This window comes from Paramormyrops kingsleyae, chromosome 5 (assembly GCF_048594095.1).
Source record: "Paramormyrops kingsleyae isolate MSU_618 chromosome 5, PKINGS_0.4, whole genome shotgun sequence".
NCBI classification, from domain to species: Eukaryota; Metazoa; Chordata; class Actinopteri; order Osteoglossiformes; family Mormyridae; genus Paramormyrops; species Paramormyrops kingsleyae.
In genome coordinates, this window is record NC_132801.1 from 8,341,116 (window position 1) to 8,363,688 (window position 22,573).

Here is a 22,573-nt window from a genome sequence, read left to right on the forward strand (position 1 = left end):
CATTTTGATGCGCTAAATTGAATCAAGATTTTGGAAGATATCATTTATAAACGTTTATTTGTTTACAAGCGGTATAAATTATCGTAGTTTTACAGGCAACCTTCCGTGCCTTTAAAATGCTCAAAAACACATTTACATATAAAGAAAAATGTTGTATGGGCCTATCTGTAAAGATACAATACATCGATATTGATGAAGAATTGTTTTAAAAAATACTTATAATGTGTACCGCTTTTCCAGATTTTATATAATAAAGTATTCGCAACGAGTTAATTTATTCTAAGTCAGAAGTCTTTTAAGTGCAGAGGATTGTTAAAAATAATTCCCCGCTGTTTTAATAACTTTATTCACACCAGTAAACAGTTATCTTAGTAAAGCTGTAACTGCAGTTAAGATGCTGCTCATATTCGGAGGCAGCACTCGAGAGATAAGGGCCACTGATACACTGATATCTCAGAGTACATTGAAGCACTTTACCGTTAAGTCTCATGTTAAACCAGCTCATAAATTAGACATGCATTTAAACCACCACAGCTTCATCACCTTGGCAATCCACCATAAAAGCTTACATAATTATCAGTTTAAATGCATCTCGTTCACAAAAGTTTCGATCTTGATGTTTAATATATTGCACAATGTGAAGGGGTTTAAAACATCCGTAAACTCGCACGTTTTACCAAGATTCCTAAAAAACACCATAAACCTTTTATTTACCCAGTGACTTAATTTTTATCGAAGATAATCTCGCCACAAAATGGTTAGATTTTTCTCTGGTCACAATGCATAACGGGGAAGCATGTGTAATGCGCATTTAATTCCTACCAATTGTATATAGCCTATTGAACAGAATTTTCACTAGATACTATTGACAGCAATCAGATACTACTTTAAAGCCGAGTAAGCAATCTAATGGAAGTATGTGATCAAGCAAATACATGGATGCCTCTGTGCTAAAATTGGAAACTGCACCGGGTTCCTCAAGTTACAAGTATTATGAGTAATTCGAAGTGAGAAGACTCACTCCCAAAAATACAGATGGGATCCAAACCCTCAAATATTCCTACTCCTTCGGGTCCTATTGTTGTCACAGACGCCTTCTGGAATTCATCCCTTTGGTATTCGATTTAATGATAATAATGCATATTTTCTTTTACATTTATCGGATTGATTGCATATATGATGTTTTCCCTTTTTTGTTAATTCTATGCATTAAGTCTGGCTAGCACTTGATAAAACGTACTGGCTAATTTTGCCTCTCCAATATATCCTATAATAGCATCACTCCCTTGGGGTTTTCGCCACCCACTAATCGCTTCAACTCCATCCGCTTGTTTGTGTCGGTCCGAGGCAGCATCGGGGACAGCAGCCGCAATACTCCCTCCCTGCCTCCGTCTGTTAGTGTAAACAAAATGGCCGCTCGTTGTTTCTAATTCTCCAGCGGGTTAGTGGGAGGGTTGGAGGTAGAGTAGAAGTCTGTGAAGGGGAGGTTGATGCTTGGCGTGCTGCCGATGTGGTTCCTACCTCATGGATTCATGGATCGGCAGTAACCACGTGCTCATCAAAGGGGCAGTCGAGTTAAACTCAAGCATTCCCTTACTAAATTCAAAATATTGAGAAGTTCAGTTTCTGCTTGCACTTCTGTGTGGTTAGATACTCCAAGCCGCCAGCTGAAAACAACCTTAGGAACTAATCAATTTATAAAGTCAGTAACCAATAAGGCAAATTTAGATTTCTTCTATAAATCAGTTGGCAACAGTAATAATCCTGACACAATTATTTTCCGCAAGAGTTGGATTTTTTTTTCTGGAAATAATAGCAAATATTAAAAATTCTTATAAGCAAAACTTTAAAAAATTCAAGGTTGTGTTCTAGGGTGCATGTATCACGTGTATTGCAATGAGTGTTTATGCAGTAATAGTAAAACATAGTCTCTATTTCTCCACCATGCACAAACATAGGGACGATTTTGGGAGGTCTCAGTCTTCCTACATAAGCTTTAAAAACTATACAATAGTAGTATCCCTTCCTTCTCAAGTGATTTTCTTTGCACACTCTTTCTCAATGTCAGCTATCGTCTTGGGAGTGTCAGCAGACAAGACCAAGGGTCCACCGTCTTCCTGGATGACTACGTCATCTTCGATCCGAACACCCATGCCCCTGAATCTTGCTGGGGACACCTTGTCATCTTCAGGGATGTACAGCCCTGCCGAGGAAGTGACGCCCAAAAACACTCAGTTACACTATAATGTTATATAATACAACAGCGATTACAAAACATGGCATGTACTCAGGACATCTTTTAATGAGTTTGTATAATCCTACATTATACACTGGACGGACGGACGGACTGACTGTAGGTTTGAGTCCCGGAAGAACTTGGCATACGTGCAGTTTTATGTATGTCTATGTGGAAATTCCCACAGTGAACCCAAATGGGGTCAGCTGGATAGTGGTCTCCCCCGTGCCTGTAGTGTGTGATCTTGGGAGCGTCTGTAAGCCCTGTATGTCTGCGGCAGGCTTCGGCTGGCTAGGATCTGGATAAGCGGTTATGAGAGACGTAAGGCTGGAAGAACCCTGTAGACTGTTCTTCAGTCACACCACTGAAAAATGCTTTTTTTTAAAAAAATTAACTGGTCTTGCACTATTCCATATTTTGCACATAGTCCAAAGCTATTTGTACCCAGCATCTATTGTTAGTTATATGTCTACGTGTTTATTTATTATTTGTACATCTTCATTTCTATTCATACCTCTACTTTACTTTTATTCTATTTATTATTTTTTGCACTTTTTGTCTTGATTGTACGTTTAGTTGTACAGTTCATGCCGCCACCTGCACCCAAACAAATTCCTTGTACTTGGCAAAGGAAAGGATTCTGACTCGTGTTTCTGTGTCAGCCCGCGCAGTGCTCTCATGGGAGTTCTACTTACACAAAAATGTTCTAAGGGCAGAACGAAAAATTATTGGTCCAGAGAGATAACCAATCAGATTGTAGAGGAGGTGAGTCCAAGCAACTAGAGCTGGCAGGACCAACCAATCAGATGTCCAAACTCTTCTAGTTGCTTGGACCCACGTCCTCTACAATCTGATTGGTTATCTCTCCAAACCAATCAGTTTTCGTTCTGCCCTCAAAACATTTTTGTGTGATTAAAACTCCCACAAGCTAGCAGTGCTCCTCAACAGCGATCATCCTTTCTGTACATGTGCATCACCTGCTCCCTCAATCACCGTCACCTGACCAGTCTGCGCAGGCCTGCACCTCTCACCTGGCTCGATAGTGATGCACATGCCCGGCTGCAGCGGCTGGGCGCGCGAAAGCGTCGGCGTGTCGTGCACATCCATGCCCAGGTAGTGGCCCACGTGGTGCGGACAGTACCGACGTGCAGCCTGGGGGGGGGGTGACAGGAATTGACAAGGAGAAACGGAATGTATCTCATAAGTTTGATCAGTTTCAAACACAATTGTTTAGGATAGTCCTGCAAGCCAAACAAACCATGCTACACACCACTTCACAGAGATTAATGTCCAAGTAAGCATGAACGATAACGACGTTAAACCCTTTGGACTGGCCTTTCATTCCGACAGCCTGCTACCTCTTTCTGAGCAGAACCTCTAATTCCCCCAAACATTTTATTGCTCTTTTCTTTTTGCATTTATTTATCCACTTTTTTATTCCAAGACAAATTAATACTCGTTTCTGATTACTTTATAACACTGTTTCCCAACCCGGTCCTAGGGGACCCACAGCCGGTCCACGTTTTTGCTCCCTCCCAGCTCTCAAAATGTGGACTGTCCAGCATGGAGCTGGGAGGGAGCAAAAACGTGGACCGGCTGTGGGTCCCTTAGGACCGGGTTGGGAAACACTGCTTTATAAAATGACTTTGCAGCATAACAAAGCATGACGCAGAGCCGTTAAGGTAAACAGCACAAACGGAAACATATGATTTAAATGAACTTGTACAATTTATAGAGGTTTTGCACAAATTTAGTGGTTTTTTAAAATCTACAGATAAACAGTAAACAAGAACTTTTGTTAAGAGACAAAAAGTTCTGGATAAAGTAATGCTCAATCACATACCCACAGATACACAAAAAGGGGTTGTACCCAGTTCTGGTCTTTTGTGCATGTATGCCACAGTAAATGACCATTGAAGCATGCGTTTTGATTGTAGTAACAGTAGATGTCTTGTAATGTTTTAAATAAGGTCAGTGGGTTAAAAACAATCACCAGTATCTGGTTGTAACAGACATACTAACGGATAAGGCTACATGTAGAAGATCTAAGACCTTTTGTAAACTGGTCAGCGTATTCGTTGTTCTTCCAGATAGTGGTCAGAAAGCTTAATAGCAAAAACCCAAACACTGAATAGAACGTTCTTCTGTTCCAGGTTTCACTCAGCTTCAGATTTCCCTTAAGAGCTACAGTATGACATGTTGGTGTGAGTGTAGTGTGGGGGTCTAGGGGGGCTCATTTTGATCGTTCATCTTCCCTAAGATGTAACGGCCGTGTAGGTTCAGAATTCCCCACTCATACCCCATTATCTGAGTGTTTTCTCTTGTTACCACCTCAGTATCCTTTTAGTTAATAACTGTCCTCGTCAAACAAACTGAAGCCTTTCAGTGACGTGGCTGCATGGATCCTGAACACTGCTGTGTTAAGTTCTCACTCGTGTCGCTCTCTCTCCAGTCTTATAAACTCCTGTACTGCCTCTAGCCTCAGTATCCTTCTATACAGACCCCATGTTCGTCTTTCTGTTCCTCTCCTTTGATGAAATCAGGGGCTTTTCTGTCCTTCAGCTCTGGGTTAAACTACTAGAATCCTTCAGTTCTGTGAGTCCAGACCTAAGGGATGTGTGTCAATCCCCAAAGCTTGGCCTGCAGGCTCTTTTGTTAGTTCCCCCCCCATCTCCTGTCACCCCAAAAAAGCAGAAAAACGTCAATAATAAAGTCCAGGTTTGCTTCCTGACTTCATGTGCGTCCTCGAGGCTTTCCCATGCTCCCTTACTGCACAGACGTAACGGCCGTACCTGTCAAGGCTGCTGTGTAGCCTGATCAAAGCTTTCTACAAACAAACTGTCATCAACGATGACACTATAAGGACGACGACGACCGTGCCTTGAGCGAGTTGGCGTCGCTGGCAGAGCGACCCACGATGCCCAGCTCGCGCAGTTTACGTCCCAGGAGAGCCAGCATGGTGCTGTAGATGTGGTCCAGACTCGTCCCCGGGCGGCAAAGGGACAGGCAGGCCAGCTGGACCTCCAGGACGGCGTCGTACAGCTCGGCCTGAGGGGCGGAGAATCTGGGGGGGGCGAGGACGGGGCTCGTGAAACGGCAAACCTGAGCGAGAAGCGCCGTTGCGGTGACTGCTGATGAGAATGAGAATCACATGTGTACAGTACAAGGGGAGAAAGAGCTTATGGGATTTGAACGTGGACTTTTACACAAAAGGTTCCAGCACAGCAAGGAAGAAAGCCAGCCATTAGATCTCTGAGAGAGTTGGTTAAACTGCTTCTGTTCATATTCACTACCGGTCAAAAGTTTCTGGACACACTGACATTCTCTACATTTGCATGTTACTCACTTAACATTTACTAGAAATACACGCAATATTCTTTGTTAACAAAAAAATTACAGTATGTTCGCCATCTGAGTACCTATATTAGCAAGAAAATGATTCATGAAAGTAACCTCGTCTAGCAGTAATAACAGCAGAGGAAATCTGAGGCATTCTTTCTACAAGGGACATTAAATACTGCTCTGATTCATGGGAGGAAACTGTTAAGTTGTGCATTTAAAGTTAAAGGACAGCCTAGAATTTGACTATGCCATCACCACACAACCAGTTACATACTCTTTCCATGTTATAAAGGAAACTTGTTTTATTTGACTTTTATTTTCATGTATAGTTGTTCACCCAACTTTTCAATACTTAACAAGAATAAACAATCTGCAGTTTATGATAAATGGAAAAATGGTAAAAAACCTGTGGTGCAAAACTGACTGGTCGTGTAATTTAAAAGTGCAATTATTTTCTAAATTGTGCTTACGTACTTTGAAAACCCAACACACGAAGCTATTAAAAAACAAAAAGACTTGATTTTTGGAATATGTGACAAAATGCGTTTTATAGTTATAAAAAAGATCCCAATAGGCGGTGTTGACATCAGTCACAGCTCGCGATGCCAAAGGAGTTACATGGATAAACTGCAGCCTAACAGGCTGATACAGGTAGGGGGCGCTGTGACTGACCACTGGGGTAAATATTAATGCAGGTGCTTCCATGTCCCAAACTAGAGGGGAAGCTCAGCAAGGCTTACAGCGGAGAACTTACCTCCCGTTCACTGGCCAGGTGCGAGTGACATCGCTGACATATCCGAAATATTCACAGCCTCCATCCAGGAGAACCATGTCACCGTCCTTGGGACAAAGAGAGGAAGCCAGAAAAAAGGCATTTTAACCATGCGATGGCGGCAATGTGGAGCATATCTTATATGTGCCTAATTATTGTAGTTCAGAAACAATGGGCCCTGGTACCACTAATAGAAATCAGTAGTGACCATCCATTTCATTTCAGGGCAAAGTGGACCCCATGATGTCCTGTAAATGTAATGGTCCATAAGGGGGGGGGGGGGGGGAGTTTAGGGCTCAACAGGTTACAGCTTTGTGCCTGTGATCAGAAGGTCACCAGTTTGAGCCTCAGCAGAAGAGCGACATCACTGTTTGGGCCCTGGAGCAAAGCCCCTAACCGGAACAATGATCTGAGCCTGTGGTCAGACCCTAAGCTTTGCTCTTAACTGCATAAATATTGGTGTCTCAAAGTAGAGCGAGGCGGGGAATGTGAAAAGAAGCAGACCAATGCAAATGGAAAATAAAAGATAAAAAAACCCTAATTTATCATATAATTTATAAGCTGCCTGACAAGTTAATAAGGTCTTGCTACCAAGTATTGATAATGTAGCATGAATCTCGATTCAGGCACTGTGCTGTGGCTTGTACCTGTATCTCACCTTGACAATTTGGTTGTTGTTGATGTAATGCAGCGTATTGGCTCGGCTGCCTCCCGCCACCACGGGGGGGTAGGCCAGGAAGTTGGCGCCGTGAGCACGGCACTCAAAGTCAAACTGAGAGAGAGAGAGAGAGAGAGGGAGAGGGAGAGAGAGAGCAGGGCGACATCAGCACGACGGGGCTGGGATGCGATTCCGGCGTCTTTAATCTCCCTCTCTGGTTTGATTCTCTTGTCACTTCGCCTTACACAAGTGTACAGTGAAATGCAAAGCAGGGGGGTCGTGACACTACATCCAACAAAGGAGGGAACAAAAGAAGAATGTCAGACTAGGGATACCTACCTCACAGAAGAGGCTTGGGATAAAGGTCACAGTCGGAGGTACAGTTAGAAGAGGCAAGCACTGCATTACGGGCAGCTTAAGTGGCACAAGTATACAAAGTGATAAATACAAATGCAGTGAGAATAGAACATAAAATATCATTATTTGCAGATGATCTGTTAGTAATCATGAGTAAACCATCCCAACCAGTATCAGCTCTGATGGATAATCTTAACGAATATGGAGGAATCTCAGGGTATCTGACTAACGAAAATAAATCAGTGGCCTTGATGATTTCAGGGAAGTGCCCAGCAGAGTCGAAAGAAAAAACAGACTTTAAATGGACAGACAAAGGGTTTAGATACTTGGGTGTTACTATTACTATTATATCTCACAGCTATTTGGTGCAAACTATGAAAAGTTGATAGATGAAATTAAGAGGGACCTAAATAGATGGGAGATTCTACCCTTGACTCTTATTGGGAGGATAGAAAGAATCAGAATGAATGTACTACAAAGACTGCTGTTCCTATTCCAGTCACTTCCGCTTAGGGTTCCCAGCTCCACTTTCAAAATGCTAGATGGAAGTATACCAACGTTTTTGTGGCAAAACAAAAAAAAGCAAGAATTAAATATCAAACACTCGTTTAGACAATTGAAATTGAAATCAGACTTAAATTTTTTATAATTAGCTCATTAATTAGCTCCCACCAAAAATAAAGGTGGCGTAAACTTGCCAGATCTAAGGAATCATTGTTGGGCAGCTCAACTTAGAGCTCTTATAGTGTGGATTACTAAAGAGAAGGATACGATCTGGGCGGAAATGGAGCAAAGGTCCTGCCCAAATGTACGGTACCCTTACAAACACTGCCCTTCTTGACAAAAACAGTACAAGGAAAGCTTAAGCTTCAAAATGATTGGATTAAAGAGACAATGAAGACATGGGTCAACAATACAAAATAAATTAAACATATCAAGTTCGGGGAACGAAGCTCCGAAAATTGCTAAAAATTTAGACTTTATTCCTTGTACTATAGACATAGGCTTTGAGAGATGGGCAAATAAAGGGTTAATATTTCTAGCACAAATGTTTAAGGGCTCCACTATGAAATCATTTGAACAACTTAAACAGGAATCTAACTTGCCAACTAATGATTTTTATAAATACCTGCAATTAAGGCACTATCTCCAGAACCATAACGAGAAGGAAATAATATTCAAGGAACCGACCAAAGTCGAAGAATTGTTCATATCATTTACAAAGGGCGAAACAAAAAAGGCAATAATTTCAAAAATATTTAAGGCACTACAATATGAAACAAGTACTAATAATATAGAGGTTACAGAAAAATGGGAGCTGGAAGCAAATGTTACCATAACTGATGGTGACTGGGAGGAAACATTCAGGTCAGGACATAAATTAACCAATAGCCCAACTTGGAGAGAGTCTGATTGGAAGGTGAAAATGCGTTACCCTAATACTCCATCAATCATCTCAAAATATAACAAGTCATCTAATTTATGTTGGAGGAAGTGCGGGCAGTGGGGGATTTCACTCACATATTTTGGGACTGCCTGAAGAGTTTTGGAAATATGTGCAAAAAGATATAAAGAGAGTATTAGGTATTGAGCTAAACCTGGATCTAAACCTGTACATATTGGGGATATTGCCTGATGATCACATAAATAAGGACATTAAATATTTGCTCAGAGTCTTGCTCTTGATAGCAAGAAAAGCAATCACAGCCTCTTGGCTAAAGCCACAACCCCCCCAACATCATGAAATGGGGAGACAGAGTTAAAAAGGTCTATATTATGGAAAAAACTACAGCAAGACTGCAACTGAAACTGGAAAATTTTAAGCATAGATGGAATCCAATAAAACAATTGATTAATGAGCCCTAAACACCTCTTTTAGTTTATCTGTTTGTTTGTTTGTTTTGTGTTTGTTGTTGTGCCCATGGTACTGTAATATGAGCGGTTGGTTGTTCATAAGCTCTCTCTATAATTATAAGAACCTGATTTGGATAAGTAAGGGTACTAATGCTACTTTGGACCATTGAGTTAAATAATGTGATCTATTAATATGGTTACAACCTACCAAGGGAAGATATAACATTAGGAAAGTTGGTGAGTCTGATGACTGGGGAGGACCAGTGGGTGGGGGCAACTCAATGTATATTGTCATGTTGGATTTTCTATGTGTGAAATAAATAAAAAAGTAAAAAAAAACAAACAAATGCAGTGAGATGGCAGGTCTTCCTGCAACACTGATCCCAGCAAAACACCGAGGGCCAGGAATGAGCAACAATGCGGATCACGGTCAAAATCTGTCTTCAGCAATTAGCTGACTATATTTTTATGATGCACACAACCATTTTTCCCCCCAAAGCCTTGAATCTTATTTACTTGTAATATTAGCAACCAAGATTCTTTTAATTGTGATCAAAGAGGCTGGACTCCTGTAGCAGATTTAAAACGCAGCAGCAAAAGCTGTATCTAGATGGAGGGAATGACTGCAGGACATCTGACTGAAGAGCTGTCGCTTTACCTCAGCCCTACATACATGGGGCTTCTGGTGCAGCTGCACATGCCACTGTACTGTCTGTCTCTGCTTCTGTTGGTCACCTATCAGCATCTGGAGCGAGGCCTGTGTCTCTCTCCTCACTTGGCTTGATGCCTTGTGCCCATGGAGAACAATGACGGGTCTGCCATGGATGCAGTAGCCTGCAGGCCGAGCTACTCTGACTGCTCTGCGATCGCTTAACCTTGACTGCTCTGCGATCGCTTAACCTTGACTGCTCTGCAATCGCTTAACCTTGACTGCTCTGCAATCGCTTAACCTTGGATTCCCAGAGTTTTTTTTTCCCACCCAATATCAAATTATGCAGTTTTGTTTGCACTCCTCCAATATTTTTCCTGGATTTTATTTACTATTCTTTTACATTATTGTTACCATAACTGTGGTATGTCAGAAAGTGATGTGCTTCTTTGAATCGGCATTAGTGCTTCGGGGCAAGTGCACTGAGAAAGGCACGGCATACAAGTAAAATAAAGTATGCTGAATTAACCACGCCAGAAAATACATTTCACCATGATCACACTCGGTCATCAAACCGAAGTCATGAACATTGTTACTTTATCGGCCCGTCGCCATGGATACAGTTTACGGGGCTCCCATTGCAGCATCGGGGATCTACCAGTCCCAACACCCATCCCCCATAACCCTGTGTCCAGTCCCAGGAAACGCCGGGTACAAGCAGGACAGGATGCCAGCCGAGCACAAGGTGCAAACTCACAGACTCAAGCACAAGGTGCAAACTCACAGACTCAAGCACAAGGTGCAAACTCACAGACTACTGGCAATTTGGTGTGTGTTAGTAAATCAGGGTAGCCAGAGGAAACCCACAAACTCAGGGAGGGCATGTGAACTCCACACATGGGAGGCCAGCGGCTGAAGCCCCAATCCTGGAGGTGTGAGGTGACGGTGTTCCCCACCCAGCCCCCACACCCCCTACTTATAAACCATGCTCCGTAATCTAGTAAGACAATGGAGTTTATAAGAGGCAGAGCATAAGAGAGTCTAAAATCCAGGATCTAAATCTATGGTCCTTACGACTCAGGATTCAGTCAGGAAAGTAAATCAGCTGCCAAACAAAAAATGGATGTAATATATGAGTAGTGAGTAAGAGGGAGTTAACAATCTCACCTTAGCATAGAGGAGAGCTTCATTCACCTTTCCGTGGGACATCGCCATGGTCTTCTTAAACGCCTGGAGTGTAGACAGGACATAACATGCAGGGGGCGTCAGAGAGCACTAACAATACCACTATGGGGCACCGCTTTACACCAGACATACAAATAATCACAGCGCAGGAGGTCGAACTCAAAACTGTGTCCTCACATAATTATTGCTGTAATTTCCATCCATTTTCTAACCGATAATCCCGGTCAGGGTCACCAGGTATTGCTGTATATCGCATCGAACAAATTTAGCGAGATGTAGGGAAATTAAAATGCTGTTACATATTCATTTGTACTATTATGTCAAAGCATACAGATTCATTTACCTCACAGTTAATTTCTCAGCTACCAGATGCCGAGCTCCTAAAATAAGTCTCTTCTCCATTATGAAGAACAGATTGGGGTTCACTTGATATTAAAAGTTCCTTTTCAACCAACAAGCTTTTGGCAAAAAGTCATACAGTGACAATCACTGCCAGTTATGCAACAGATCCCATAAATTCTGCCTTCTTTTCATCAAGCTTTGCTCACAACACATTAACAAGATGAGTGGATATTGCATTAGAGTATAACATTGTGTTCTGCCATAAGGTAATTGCTAGGTACCAGTATGTAAGAAACTGACTGGAGAAAAGTGTAAAAACGGGGAGAAAACGCTTCAGGATCAACTTATCATTTCTCTGTCCAGAAATGTCACAAAGGATATTTCTTACTCTTTTTACCAAAGAGTGCATTGTTACTCTTTCAGAAATTGCACTGAAATTAGCCATTGAAATTCGATGATTTTTCAAAGATTTGACCAAAAATACTGGCCAAATTTACCCTCAATTTTCTCATAATTGCCTACAAAAAGCCCCACTGAGCTAGGCACCAACATAAAGCGTGAAAAACAAAGTTTTCCAAAAGATTCCCTATGGAAGTAATAAAGATAATCACTTGAATTTTTTTTGGTATCAAAATAAAACATTCTGACTCATATAACCAGGGACAATTTTCAACTGGTACCTGCCTGTACCTATTCCATACATAAATCCATTATTTTCCTGTATCCGCTAGTCCTAGTCAGGGTTGGGGGGTCCGGAGTCTATCCTGGAGGCTACAGGCTCAAAGCAGGGAATCACCCAGGGTGGGGCGCCAACCCATCGCAGGGCACACTCACACACCATACACACACCTATGGGCAATTTGGCAACTCCAATTAGCCTCAGCATGTTTTTGGACTGTGGGGGGGAAACCGTATACCCGGAGGAGTCCCCACAACGACACGAGGAGAACATGCAAACTCCACACACATGGAGCCATGGTGGAGTTTCGAACCCTGGTCCCAGAGTTGTGAGGCAACCATTCATACCACCCCCTGTTATTACATATTCTGGGCAAATGACAACCAGCAATAATATCGGCATCATCAAACACTGAACTAGCAGAGTCTCGTTTAACTTTCCCGCGTTTCCAAACGCCAAACTTGCGACGGATCCTACGCTGGGGAGCATAACAGCGGTTCCCGGAAAGACAGAAGAACGCAGGAGTCTGACTCTTGGCACGGAGGGTTGCGGGGGGGGGGCAGCAGTAAGGACCCACACTTCCTGAATTGTCAGGGTCGCGCCCCCACTCTCCTGTAGCACCTGTGCTGTGATGTGGCCCGCTTCCTTCATCAGAGCCACCTCCGAGGGGCTCTTCACCGCACGCAGGGAGTGCAGGAGGGGTCTGAGGGGCTGCACTGGGGTGCCCCCCTCCAGCAGGGGGCCGACGTGGCTGTGGTGGAGCTCAGGGTGGCAGGGCTGGGATGCATCGTACCACAGCGTGCTGCCTGAGGGAGGGGTGGAGAGAGAGAGGGGAGTAAAGGCAGGACGGAAAGACATGGTGACCCTGTGACATTCTCTCCCCATCTGAAGCGCATACAAAATTCACATTTCAGTCTTTGATTTCTCTTCGTATACAGACGCCCCCCCGGGTTACAATGGGGTTACATTCCGATAAACCTATCGTAAGGTGAAAATGTCGTAAAGCGAAAATACATTGCAATACAGTAGACCGAACCTAACAAACATCATAGCCTAGCCTTAGAACACATACATTAGCCTACAGTGGGGCAAAAGCATTAAAACAAAGCCTATTTTATAATAAAGTGTTGAATATCTCAGTAATGTACTGAATAATGTACTAAAAGCGACCTGGGGAGCATCTGTGCTTAAATGTAACTTGGTTTCCTGCTACTGTCCAGGTGAATCGAACCTGCAACCCCAGGGTTGTGAAGCCACAGCGCTAACCACTGGGCCCACCGCGCCACAGCAGCTGATGCAGATCACGTGGGACTTTCAGATGCGCTACTGTACCTTTAAAGCTCTTCAGCACCAGGCCCAGCTCCTCGGTGCTGTGGACTTGCTGAATGCCCGTCAGTGCAGACGCCCCGTCTATTCCTGATCTGGGCCCGTCCCACAGCTCCCGTGCTGGGTCTCTTCTGGGCACGAACAGGATGGCCCCCTCCGGGCGGGGCGGGCAGCACAGGACCAGGGCGCTATCGGGCTCCAGGATGCCCGTGAGGTAGAAGAAGTCCTGGTTCTGGTGGAAGGGGTAGGGGATGTCGTTGGTCATGTAGCGAATAGGGTGAGAGAGCACCACGGCAACGTGGAAGGAGGCAGAGCCGTTTCCATGGGAACCGAACAGACCCCCCTGTGTCCTCTCAGCCTGCGCCGCGATGAGGGCGGAAAGCTTCTGTCGACGGAGCTCAAACTCCGTCTGCGTCAGACCTGGGGTCACCTCACCTGGGAGAGGAGGACAGAGGACGGCCATGAGAAACAGGACCCCAAGCAGGCACATCAAGCTCATCATGGTGAGGCAAGCCGGCCAATCCACATGGAACAGGCTACTAACAAATCAGCAACACATTTCACATTTAATGATGACAGAGAAATTACCAGCCCTGAACGGGCTTCACTTTCGGGGGTGAGGGGGGACCCATAAATGTTTTTTAGCTGCAGGAAGCAGGATTTCCCTCATCCATGAAAAGATGAACATGATTCCTGTGGCTTTGAGCATGTATGCCTTATGGTTCAGCTTATGGTTTTCAGGGTCTAACTTTCATAGCTGCATCCATGGACCATCCATCCATTTTCTGAAACTGTTTGTCCAGCTCAGAGTTGTGGGGGTCTGAAGCCTATGGGTAAAAGGTGGGAGGTAACCCAGGATCACAGGGCACACCCATGGCCAGACTCGAACCCTGGTCCCAGAGGTGTGAGGCGACAGTGCTAACCACTACACCACCCCATCCTAACCTCCCTACTGTAATATAAAACATACTGGTCTCCCTACAATCCCACCAGCAATTAATATAGTTCCAAACCACAGTTTTCATCAAGGTGAGTCAGATAGTGGCAGTGAATATTTACATTCCTTTAGTGACCCACCCAAAAAAAGTAAAAAAAAAACTAAGAATTTAATTGCTTTGTACTTTTAAAATTGTTGGTGTTTTTTTTTTTCAAATCCATATTCAAAAATCATTTCATGGGCTGAATTACAACCTTCAACAATATTATTTTATGTAAGTTAACGTAGGTTGCATGAAATGAGACAGCAGGTTGAATTCAGCCCACAGACCTTGAATTTGACACCTGTGGTATAAAGAGAACGATGGGGGGTTGGTGTTCACACAGACAGACCGGCAGACTGACAGACACAAAAAAGTAGGGAATCTCTAAGGAGAAGTGTTTGATATACATTGAAAATACTTCACAGATGAACATGTACCCCTGATTGAACACACAGTTACAAAGAATGAATGGGCAGGGTACTTAGAACTTTCTTTGTTTCCGACAGCAGAACTTGTCCATAGAACTTTATAGTTTTCAGTTCATTCTTCATATATGGCACACAGGGCTGTGTTTTACTCACCATATTTAAGAATGTGTGGATGTGTATAGGGGCTAGGCTGACCCAGATACCGTGGTGGTACCTTTTGAAGCCACCTTCCAATTTGGGTTATAACATTCCTGCAGGGGCAGCAGACGCAGCCTAGGGGATAGTGAAATCACTCAACATGAAGTTTTTTTGTATCCTTTTGCATCTCAGCGCCCTACTACATACCGTATAAGAGACGTCATTCAACAGTTTGGGCACTGAGTACAGAATTTTTCCGATCTACTGTTACGCTGTTGCAAACTTTAACAAGTTATATAAACCGACTATTTTTTAAAAAAGCAAAATCGCTCATTAAGATATGATATATAGGCAAATATGAAAACTTCCCATTGAGATTAAAACCGGCAATGTTGTCAGTAATAGATAATTCCATTGATCATTGGTAATAAGTATCGTCTAGACTACTGATCAGTTACGTTGGTGTATACGGTTCAAATAATATGAAATAAAAAATAAAGCACATCTCTGACCTGTTCTCCCATGCAAACGTGAGTAGGCTGACGCAAGGTTGACGAATATTTTGTGCAACATAGTCATAGTTACTCAACATCGACTTCCAAAAAACGAAGTAACGTTAACTCCACCTAAACGGTGAATACCGAACAACACTCCATGTGTATCATTTTATTTGACATGTGTTTAGAAGTTAATGCGAACAGATTAACTGATTTTTAATATTAAACTAGCCAGCCAACCGGTATCCCGTACTAAGCGAATTTACTCCCCCGATCATACTAAATTGACAAGGCACTGGCACTTTAAGACGGTCAAGCGGAGAATAATCCAGTCTGTGGATTGGTTGAGCCCCCGTATTACGTCTATAGTCTACGACTTCAGTCCCCAAAACCTTTTAGGACCTTTATTATTTCGTCGGCTAATTCATTGCCTGAGTGAAATCGCCTAATCAGCGTGAGCAATCGTTCATGGTAACTTGGTACCTGTCGAACATTTAAATCCTAGGACATTGAAAAGCAAAGTAAGTCTGGTTGTATGCATCGGGAGTTTGATGCATTGTGTGTTGAAGTAGTTAAAAAAATATATATATATATATTAAAAAGTTTATGTTTTCAGTGGAGTAGAGCATGGCCTTTACTTTCACTTTATTCCAGAAAATTCCATTGGATTTGCAATCGAAGGAGGGAGTTGGATGCCTAGTTAGTTTTCGTTCGCGTTTCTCTGCGTTATGCACACGGTCTACAGGTCGTGTAGCATGTAAGAAATAGTTTTTCACTGGAGATTGCTTTTATTCGAAAACTTTTTAAACCAAAATTGTAATTAACCCGTGGCATTTACGGAATGCCATGGTATATGTTGCAATTAAAAAATCGCTGCAATGGCTTTATTCGCTCTTTTTGGTGTTGCTGTTTTAGGCCTGCGAGTTGGAAATGGATCCTCAGAAAATATCAGAGCTGAAGACATTTGTGCAGCTATGCACCGGCAACCCCTCTGTTCTGCATCTACCCGAGCTTGGTTTTTTCCGGTCCTGGCTGGAAAGGTCCGTACATCATACTCCGCCCACATCAGCATCTCTTCCTTTACGCCAGCCAACATCACATTACCACACCGCAAGCCCCTTCTATCAGATTTAACGCAGAAAAATCTAGAAGTCACTTTTTTAAGACAAAAACCTAGACACGCCCAATCAAAAAACGTAGTAATTTCTGTACATCTTGTGAATTTCTTAAGGCAAATATGAAACACGGAACACATTTCACTTAAATTGCACGTTTTGCGTGATGAGGAAGTTGTACAAGTGGTTCTCAAGAAATTAGAATATCGTAAAAAAAAGTTTGTTTTCACAATTTAATCCAAAATGTCAAACTCAAAATGGGATTCTAATATTCTGAGATTGTTTGGTTTAGATTGTTTGAGCTGTAGGCCATGATTATCAATTTTTGAAATTGAAAAATGCTTGAAATGTTTTAGTTTACATCCATACTACATTAAATTTCACTTAAATGACTGATGGAATATATTGCACTTTTTTTTTTACAATGTTCTAAGTTTTTATGATGCACCCGTGATGATTTTTTTTTTTTTTTTTTTAACTTTTTTTTGTCACTTCCAGCCTGGGAGCCACGATTCCAGCAGCATCAAAGAACGAGGCTCCTCCGGCCTCCTCTAAAGTACAAAGGATTTTAAACCCTCGTATCTATTTACCCATGTTCAATGTTTTTGTTAAACTTAGTTGTCAGAATTGTGTATAAGTTTGGTGTTGTTTTCCAGTTTGTATGTGGCTGTGTTCTTGTGTTGTCCGCTGACTTTAGAAGGAGGAAACGTCTTCCGCTCCCCCTCCTTGTTCAGCAGCCCCCAAGCCGCCGCTGTCTGAGAGTGAGGAGAGCGAGCTGGGTATGTCTGTCTCAGTGACGGCTTTATCCCAGTGGGAGCTGGTGCTGCAAAATTATGGGAATTTTCAAAGTTGGAAACTTGCAAAATTGCTGGTTTAGCCTGTAATAGGGAATTTAAATGTAGTTTAACATAAAAACAAATCTTCACGGCACTAATAGTGATATCAGTTCGTAACTGGATGCTTGTGAGTACACCAGACAAAATCACTCCAAAATAAGCATCTGCATTAAATGCACTGCTTATAAGTCATATTCTGTTGTATTATTCATACAGTTTGCTATCTTTGCTGTGTTTGATAGCTCGAGCAGTTTTTCAATAATTCCAAAATTCCCATGGAAAGTTTCTAGAAATTTTCCACCCCTTTGCAACCCTAGTGGGAATTATGATTGATTAAGACTAGAAGTAAAAAATGAAAATGAGTTTACCTGGTTTTGCATCATCTTTAATTTAATGTGTATCACCGTAAATGTGGAACTGATGCTTTGTGGCTGAGTACTAAGTTAGGGCGATACCATCAGATGCCTCATTCGTCACACTCGGTGTTGCATGGTGTGTTGTACCCATTGTGCCCTATAATGTATTTAGTTTTGGGCATTGAACATAACCAACTCATCGGCAGATTCTGTAGACGTCTAAAATTCTTGGTAAATAAATTTGATTCAGGTTCTGGGAGTTATTCTCGTCCCCCCCCTCCCCCCCATATGTTTCGCTAGAGATTGACAAGGATGGCGTGATCGAGCCAGACACAGACGAGCCCCAGGAGATGGTGGACCTCGACAGTGTGGAGGTGAGAGGGCATCTCCTGTGTCTTTGGCGTGTCTCCTCACCGTCGACCACCGGCAGCAGCTTCTGATGTTCCTATTCCTACCTGTTCACTGTTAGTCTCTCTTTCTGCTTCCAGGTAACTGACGAAATGATGGACCAAGCTAATGAAAAGAAAATGGAGGCCATTACTGCCCTTGGAGACGGTTAGAGAGGCTTATCTTTAATCTCTATACCATTCTGTCCAAGGGCTACTGTGTTTTTCAAGTTGGCTGTTCATAGAAATACGGTTTGCTTACTTTGGAAATGAATTTTGAGGTTAATTTGAATAGTTTTGCAATTGTTTGTCGCTATAAAGCAGCGATTCTCAACCCCTGGGTTGCGACCCAAATTAGGTTCGCAGGAAGTTTTGAAAGGAAACAATTTTAAAACCGGCAAGCTCCTATGCTGATCCACGTTCAGATTCCCCAGCCCCAATCCTAGAATTAACCTGTATAAACAGGTCGGGTCTGCAACTGCTTCGAGCAAAACTAGTTGAATACTCAACCAATCCAAGCCAAACCACAGATGTTTAATTTAAAATTCACTGGCACATCCAATCAGATTTGTGCGAGTGCACTGCGTGTTTGATCAGAGTGCTAATTTAAACATATACGTGATATAGGGTCGCAGCTAAGCTGGCATGGTAAGAATTGGGTCACGGTGCAAAAAAGGTTGAGAACCACTGATATAAAGTTATTATGCCATTATAATTCTATTTAAATAAAACTAATTAGACTTCATGTTTTAATATGGCTCTTTTTTTGTATTTGTCTGATTATGGATGGAGGTATTATGAAGATGAAGAGGTGTGATAGGCTGCTATCTTTCTGCTTACTCTGTGCTTGTTGTTGTTCAGGTGAGCTGGATAAAGCCTTGGGCCTTTTCACAGAAGCCATCAAGCTCAACCCCCGACTGGCCATTTTATATGCCAAGAGGGCCAGGTGAGAGCGGGAGGCTAGAGGGGGCATTTACTGTGATCTGTGCCTCTATGCATGCGTGTACTGGGGGGGTCGGCATGCGCGTTTGGCAGTGGGTTCTGTCTGCTCAGCTGCAGCGTTTCCTCCTAGCGTGTACATCCAGATGCAGAAGCCCAACGCGGCGGTGAGGGACTGCAACAGGGCCATCTCTATCAACCCGGACTCTGCTCAGCCTTACAAGTGGAGAGGGAAGGCGCACAGGTCTGCAGGCCTGCTTCTGCTTTTTTGGGGCTGTTAGGTGGCAAAAAAAAGGCCCATCCAGTACTGTGCAAAAGTCAAAGAAAATAATCTTTAATCTACGTCTGTCGGTGTGTGTCGACTTAGCCATTTCAAAACCTCACCTAAAGTCACCCCGGTATTTGCAGCGGCTGTCCAACATACACATGTATTTTTAAATTAATTACCATGTTCGGATAATTAATTGAGTTCATTGAGCTGGTGGTGACATTTAACGAACACGTGGAATGGTTGAGGTGCCCCTGAGGAGAGGTTTGGGAACTGAAGCGGCGTTCATCTAGCCATCCACCTAGATATCAGTAACTTCATGGAGAACAGAAGTAATTCTTCATAGTTTTTATTGTTACTCTTTATTTCCATATATTATAATGTTGAACTCCATTTTTTTTTCTGAGCAAATATTAACTTAACCAGATATAAAGCCTTAAACTTTCCCCAAGACCTTTGCACAGTTCTGTATAATTTGATACCTTGCAAGTTTGCATTTATAAGGTTAAAGACCAGTGAAACACATGCTTATGAGCAAATCCAGACTCGTCCCCTTTGCACCCCTGCTAAGGCTGCTTGGTCATTGGGAAGAGGCTGCAAAAGACCTTGCGATGGCGTGCAAGTTGGACTACGATGAAGAAGCCAGCGCTTTGCTGAAGGAGGTCCAGCCAAAGGTGCCCCAAGGCTTCCGGTATGGGCCTCGTCTAAGGGGTGGGTGCACAGCACAGCTGCATGAGCTCGTTTTCCTCACAGGCCAACAGAATCGCGGAGCACCGCCGCAAGTACGAGCGGAAGAGGGAGGAGCGGGAAGTCCAGCAGCAGAAGGAGAGGGTGAAGAAGGCCAGGGAGGAGCACGAGAGAGCCCAAAGGGTAGGGGAGAGAGAGTAATCATCTGGTAGAATTTGGTTACTGGGGGGGTCGGCAAATGTACCTTATTCGCCAGTATACAGGCTACGATTTTATGAGCCAGTAAGTACAGCCATTGACCCGGCCTCCCATCTCTGCTCATAGGAGGAAGAGGCCCGGCAGCAGTCGAGCGGAGCCGGCGGAGGCTTCCCAGGATTCCCAGGTGAGATGGGCAGTGTGGCTAACAGTATTGATAGGATATCTGGTGCTGCCTCGTGGTATTGTAAGAGTACATCACAGCAGCACAGTTGACATTGTCATGGCGCCCCCTACAGGTGGTGCTGGAGGTTTCCCTGGCATGGCTGGTATGGGAGACCTCTTCAGCGACCCTGAGGTTCTCACAGCCATGAAGGTAAGGTCGTTCTGTTTTTTTTTTTTTTTTTTTTGTTTTGTTTTGTTTTTTGTAAATCTTGACTGACCTCAAAGTCCTTTTGGTTAACTGTAAATATTCTCAATTTAAACGTAATGAAACCAGTTCACAATCTTTTGTGGACGTCCTCTTGTTTCACTTTCTCCTTCTCGCAGGACCCGGAAGTGATGGCAGCGTTCCAGGATGTAGCCCAGAATCCTGCCAACATGGCTAAGTACCAGAACAACCCCAAGGTCATGGCCCTGATCACCAAACTGAGTGCCAAATTCGGGGGTCCTGAGGCCTAGACAGGCGTGAGCTTTCACCCTGTTGGTTGAAGATGGGTGAGGACCAACGTTTGTGTTGGGGTGCCATTGTAGATGGAGACATCTGTGCCTTGGGCAATTTTTAAGGGTCAGGAGATGCTGAAGTTAGGTTTAAGAATATATTCTGATACCAGTTAGCAGCCTTCCCTGGGAAATCCAATCATCTGTCACCTGCTGTCCAGGCTTTTCTCATGGATGCAAAACGACAGACTGTGTATGAACCAAGAAAATCAAAAGTCTTACTGGGTTTGTTTCAGTTTGCAGTGGAGAAATGATAATAAAATCATTTTTGTTGTACTCTTTCAGTTTTGGGAGTTTGTCAGTTGCGCATTGAAACCAAAATCTAATTGCATGAATATTTACTGTAAAGGAAATGTGTGTTTTTTTGCTAGTAGCCTCACACAACAGGTGCAGCACAGTCTGGTGGTATTAAGGAGATGAAGTATGATCCAGACACTGTGGAAACGGGATTAAGAACCAAGATTGAAGTAGACGTGTTAAATTAATGAGATAATCATTATGGTCTTGATACATATATGTAACCTGTTAAGATCAGAATAGGTTACATACTTTCTATACTATACTCAGTGACAGAAGAAGTTAGGAACCCAGAAGTAATGGTCCGATTTGGATGTAATTTGGTACACGTGCAGGCCAGCGATGGGTCTGTAAATGATTTGATTTGCAAGGAGCTGACACAGAGGACGCCTCGTAGACACATTAGACAGCATTACCATGGACGACCATTGTGTGTGTGTATGGCAGTGCCAAGGAAGGAGGAGCTATCCTGCCAATGTTGTGGACAGATACACCAGCGTTACTCCTGGCATCATGGTGTGGGGAGCCATAGGGTATGACATCATGGTGTGGGGAGCCATAGGGTATGACTTCATGGTGTGGGAGCCATAGGGTATGACATCATGGTGTGGGGAGCCATAGGGTATGACATCATGGTGTGGGGAGCCATAGGGTATGACATCATGGTGTGGGGAGCCATAGGGTATGACTTCATGGTGTGGGAGCCATAGGGTATGACTTCATGGTGTGGGAGCCATAGGGTATGACATCATGGTGTGGGGAGCCATAGGGTATGACATCATGGTGTGGGGAGCCATAGGGTATGACATCATGGTGTGGGGAGCCATAGGGTATGACTTCAGGTCATCTCTGGTAGTGATTCGGGGGACCCTGACGGCACAGTGTCACGTCAGTGACATCCTGCATCCGCATGTCTTACCCCTCCCGAGGCAGCACCCTGGTAGTCTTTCAACAAGAGAACACAGTACATGTGTCTATGGACTGCCTGCATCATGTTGAGGTCCTCCAGTGGCCGGCCAGGTCCCCCGATCTTTTCCCAGTCAAACATGTGTGGGATCAGCTCACACGTCAACTCACACCCAGTGCCAATCTGCTGTATCTCGAGGGCCAGTTACAGCAGCTGTGGGCCGACTTGCCGCAGGAGAGGATACAACGGCTGTACGACTCCCTTCCACACCGCGTCACTGAGTGTAGTTAGAAGACATAAACCTACACAGGACCAGAGCTCCAAAGTTCACACATCAGTTATGGGTCCAAGAAAGATAAAACACTCCTTATACTCTTTATAAACACTATGAACAATTTAAAATGCTTGGGTCAAATAAACTCCC

The 22,573-nt window shown here is 43.5% G+C and overlaps 2 protein-coding genes across 2 annotated transcripts; one reads left to right on the top strand and one right to left on the bottom strand.

Annotated features, from left to right (window-relative positions):
• Nucleotides 1-39: 39 nt before the first annotated feature.
• Nucleotides 40-15,792, bottom strand: xpnpep3 (X-prolyl aminopeptidase 3, mitochondrial). Its single transcript, XM_023814498.2, has 10 exons — nucleotides 15,459-15,792; nucleotides 14,962-15,081; nucleotides 13,407-13,835; nucleotides 12,696-12,880; nucleotides 11,036-11,098; nucleotides 7,009-7,122; nucleotides 6,333-6,418; nucleotides 5,117-5,300; nucleotides 3,268-3,388; nucleotides 40-2,203 (listed from the first exon to the last, which is right to left on the bottom strand). The coding sequence occupies exons 1-10, from the start codon at nucleotides 15,523-15,525 to the stop codon at nucleotides 2,031-2,033; spliced, it is 1,542 nt and encodes a 513-aa protein (XP_023670266.1). The 5' UTR covers nucleotides 15,526-15,792; the 3' UTR covers nucleotides 40-2,030.
• Nucleotides 15,793-15,820: 28 nt separating this feature from the next.
• LOC111845234 (ST13 Hsp70 interacting protein) lies at nucleotides 15,821-21,221 on the top strand. Its single transcript, XM_023814499.2, has 13 exons — nucleotides 15,821-15,964; nucleotides 16,359-16,483; nucleotides 17,057-17,114; nucleotides 17,256-17,337; nucleotides 18,051-18,124; nucleotides 18,239-18,305; nucleotides 18,998-19,082; nucleotides 19,209-19,319; nucleotides 19,915-20,017; nucleotides 20,097-20,213; nucleotides 20,355-20,412; nucleotides 20,525-20,601; nucleotides 20,775-21,221. The coding sequence occupies exons 2-13, from the start codon at nucleotides 16,374-16,376 to the stop codon at nucleotides 20,904-20,906; spliced, it is 1,074 nt and encodes a 357-aa protein (XP_023670267.1). The 5' UTR covers nucleotides 15,821-15,964; nucleotides 16,359-16,373; the 3' UTR covers nucleotides 20,907-21,221.
• The last annotated feature ends 1,352 nt before the right edge of the window (nucleotides 21,222-22,573 follow it).

What these genes read in the sequence shown, in the direction of transcription:
- xpnpep3 (XM_023814498.2), bottom strand. Translation starts at nt 15,525, where the DNA reads ATGACTATGTTGCACAAAATATTCGTCAACCTTGCGTCAGCCTACTCA. An exon ending in AAGCTCTCCTCTATGCTAAG is followed by an intron (nt 7,123 to 11,035) that starts GTGAGATTGTTA and finishes TCTCTCTCTCAG; the next exon opens with TTTGACTTTGAGTGCCGTGC. An exon ending in ACCTGGCCAGTGAACGGGAG is followed by an intron (nt 5,301 to 6,332) that starts GTAAGTTCTCCG and finishes CGCCCCCCCCAG; the next exon opens with ATTCTCCGCCCCTCAGGCCG.
- LOC111845234 (XM_023814499.2), top strand. Translation starts at nt 16,374, where the DNA reads ATGGATCCTCAGAAAATATCAGAGCTGAAGACATTTGTGCAGCTATGC. An exon ending in CATTACTGCCCTTGGAGACG is followed by an intron (nt 18,306 to 18,997) that starts GTTAGAGAGGCT and finishes GTTGTTGTTCAG; the next exon opens with GTGAGCTGGATAAAGCCTTG. An exon ending in TGAAGGAGGTCCAGCCAAAG is followed by an intron (nt 20,018 to 20,096) that starts GTGCCCCAAGGC and finishes TTTTCCTCACAG; the next exon opens with GCCAACAGAATCGCGGAGCA.